General features: G+C 35.0%; 1 protein-coding gene across 1 annotated transcript; it reads left to right on the top strand.

Moving 5' to 3' along the window:
- The first annotated feature begins 432 nt into the window (after window positions 1-432).
- Window positions 433-2,554, top strand: LOC133193700 (uncharacterized). The gene is made up of 2 exons (XM_061329653.1): window positions 433-2,022; window positions 2,221-2,554. The coding sequence occupies exons 1-2, from the start codon at window positions 433-435 to the stop codon at window positions 2,491-2,493; spliced, it is 1,863 nt and encodes a 620-aa protein (XP_061185637.1). The 3' UTR covers window positions 2,494-2,554.
- Window positions 2,555-2,767: the final 213 nt, after the last annotated feature.

Below are 2,767 nucleotides of genomic sequence, written 5' to 3'. Positions count from 1 at the left end.
TGCGCAATGTACATTACACTATAAACATTTTATGGTCTTTTAGTATATAAGGTCTTTTAGTTATCCTGTATCTTTAATGTACAGTACACTATAAATATTTCATGGTCTTTTAGTATATACGGTCTTTTAGTTATCCTTTATCTTTAACGCTCGCACATATGTACCTTTTTTAAGTTGTTTGTTTTCCATTTTGTATGCTTATGCGTATTTTAATATTAAGTGCACTAGAGTGTCTATATTATAATGCGCTATAGAAATTATTTTATTGTATCTGTGAGGTGTCTGGCCGTAAAAATGATGACACTAATAATTTTGGTCTAGATACATTACATTCCTTGATATAACTTGTACTCATTAATATTGAAACTTCAAATGTATTTCTTACACTTATATTTTGACACATTTATATTAATCATTCTTTTGTACAGGAACATGGGTATACAGCGTGTGTCAGAGTCTGTGTTTGTGGAACTGCTTTACATAGTGGGGACCTCACAGGAGGTGATTATGAGGAGAGAGATAGTGGACATCAGGGACACGATGTTAAATCAAGTGAAACTGACAATAGAAGACAGGGCGATGACTAGTGGGAGTAGAAGAGAAGGATTTAGGCTAAAAGGATCAGATGTAGACTATATGTTCTGGCCAACTGACCACACGGTAATATGGAATTTAAATCAGGTACAGAATTACGACTTAAATAGAAAAACATTGATTCTCTGTGATTGTTCTGAAAGCCCTCCAGGATTTGCCTTACTTCAATTACTGACATCAACACAAAAGGAAAGTGTAAAGTATGCATGTATAAGAATAAACAGCAGACTCTATATATCCAGTTCCAAATACAGAAAGATCACACGTTCAGCGCTTTTTCCTAATTCTAAGGAACATGGCCCTTGTGGTAGTGGTGTTGTAGTGGGAGGAGATTATGACCATGCCGAGTGTTTTGTCTGTGATTTTTGGCCCCCTCCTGCCTCCAAATGGATAGACAGATGCCACTCATGGCCCCATTCTTATATTGTTGATGACATAGTTAGAAATGGATGCCACTTTGTAGCAATTGGACACAAACTAGGAAAACACGCAGACAAAGAATGGAGAATTTCCTTCTCTTTAGCAGAACAAAAACTTGTATACTCAATGAATCATTGCCAATTCTTAACCTATGGGTTGCTTAAATTGTTCTTAAAAGAGTCTATTAATGATGGATTAAGTGATGAGGATAAATCACTCTGTTCATATCACATGAAGACAGCAGTTTTCTGGGTGATTCAACAAAACATATTGCCTCAATGGCATCCACAAAATATCCTTGAGTGTTTCTGGATTTGTTTTAAAATTATCCTTAAATGGGTATATGAGGGGGTATGTCCAAACTTTTTTATTCCAGAAAACAACATGTTTCTGAGTAGTATCCATGGTGAAGCACAAAAAAATTTATTTATTAGGCTTCATGAATTGTATGAGAAGGGTATAGTATCACTGCTTCATATTCCATCTATCGAGTCTAAGATTACAAGTGTCCTTCAAAATCCAAGACAATCTGTTGGTACAGATGAACACATTCTGATCTCCAAGGTTTCATTTGCAATAGATCTATTTAATGAGTTGCATCATATTATTCTACCAACACCAGTCCTACATAAATGTATTAGGTTCTTCAATGCTGTAGAAAAGTTGATAATTTTACCCCTGACTCAGAACCAAGTTCTCTTGTTACAGAGGCTAACAGCCTCTATACTCCAAAAGACTGCTTTTATGTTATACAAGCTTTTAACTGTTTTTGCACCACTCAAGATAAATTCTAGCTCAGTTATAAACAAGCAGGTGTATATGACTAATAAAACATCCAGTAATATGCTGAAATTAGCAGCCAAGTTTGGGTGTATCTCAGACATGTTATATATTGCAATGTTTTACTACAAGACTCTTAGATATAAAGAAGCTTTATTAGCTATAGAGATGACAAAGGTCAAGTTAGCAAAGCCAAACGTAATGTATGTCAGCCATTTATCTAATGATGCATTATGGAACATGATAATAGAGTCAATGGGGGAACAGTACTGGTCTACAAAGATGAGACATGCTGTGGCATGGGATTTTTTTCTTGAAAATGGAATCTGTTACATCAATGAATTAATGCCAGAACAAAAGTCCGGGATACAGTGCGGGTTCTATGTAATACAAATCCCACTCTATGTTTTCTTACACATGTTAGAGATCTTGTGTTACAGACATGTAGACCCAATAAGAGCACAAACAACTCTAGATATCCTACAGTTCCTAGTCCACCATGATCAGGGGATGTATATAGAGATACACAAAAGAGACATATCCTGGCAGATTCTAGGGATCTGTCAACAGGTTACAGGGAACCATCAAGCTGCTCTGTATTCCTACCAACAAGCTCTCAGACATACATCACACAACATACAAACTGCTGCATTGATGAGAATACAAGAAATCATGGGACTCATGCACAGAAATCATTAATAATATATCACGATTGTTTCCTGTCAGAGTTCAGCAATTCAGAACTTTTCTTCGAGAGAAGTAAGAAATCCTCCCTCACTTTCTACCTTAGAATTTCTTTAATTTTAAAAAAAAACTTTTAGTATGATAATAAAATGTGGTATTGTTTATTATCAAAAGGAATGGGGAAATTTTTCGGTTTCTATGACAATCTTCAATGTACATATGTGATAAAGAAATCCATATCATGTATTTTGTATATTAAGTTTGTTATTTAAGAAATAAAGTCCACGTT

This window comes from Saccostrea echinata, unplaced genomic scaffold (assembly GCF_033153115.1).
Source record: "Saccostrea echinata isolate AGI-Se365-2 ecotype Australia unplaced genomic scaffold, CSIRO_AGI_Sech_v1 ptg000028l, whole genome shotgun sequence".
NCBI classification, from domain to species: domain Eukaryota; kingdom Metazoa; phylum Mollusca; class Bivalvia; order Ostreida; family Ostreidae; genus Saccostrea; species Saccostrea echinata.
The sequence above is the reverse complement of the archived record's forward strand: the minus strand, read 5'-3'. Positions and strand labels throughout refer to the sequence as shown.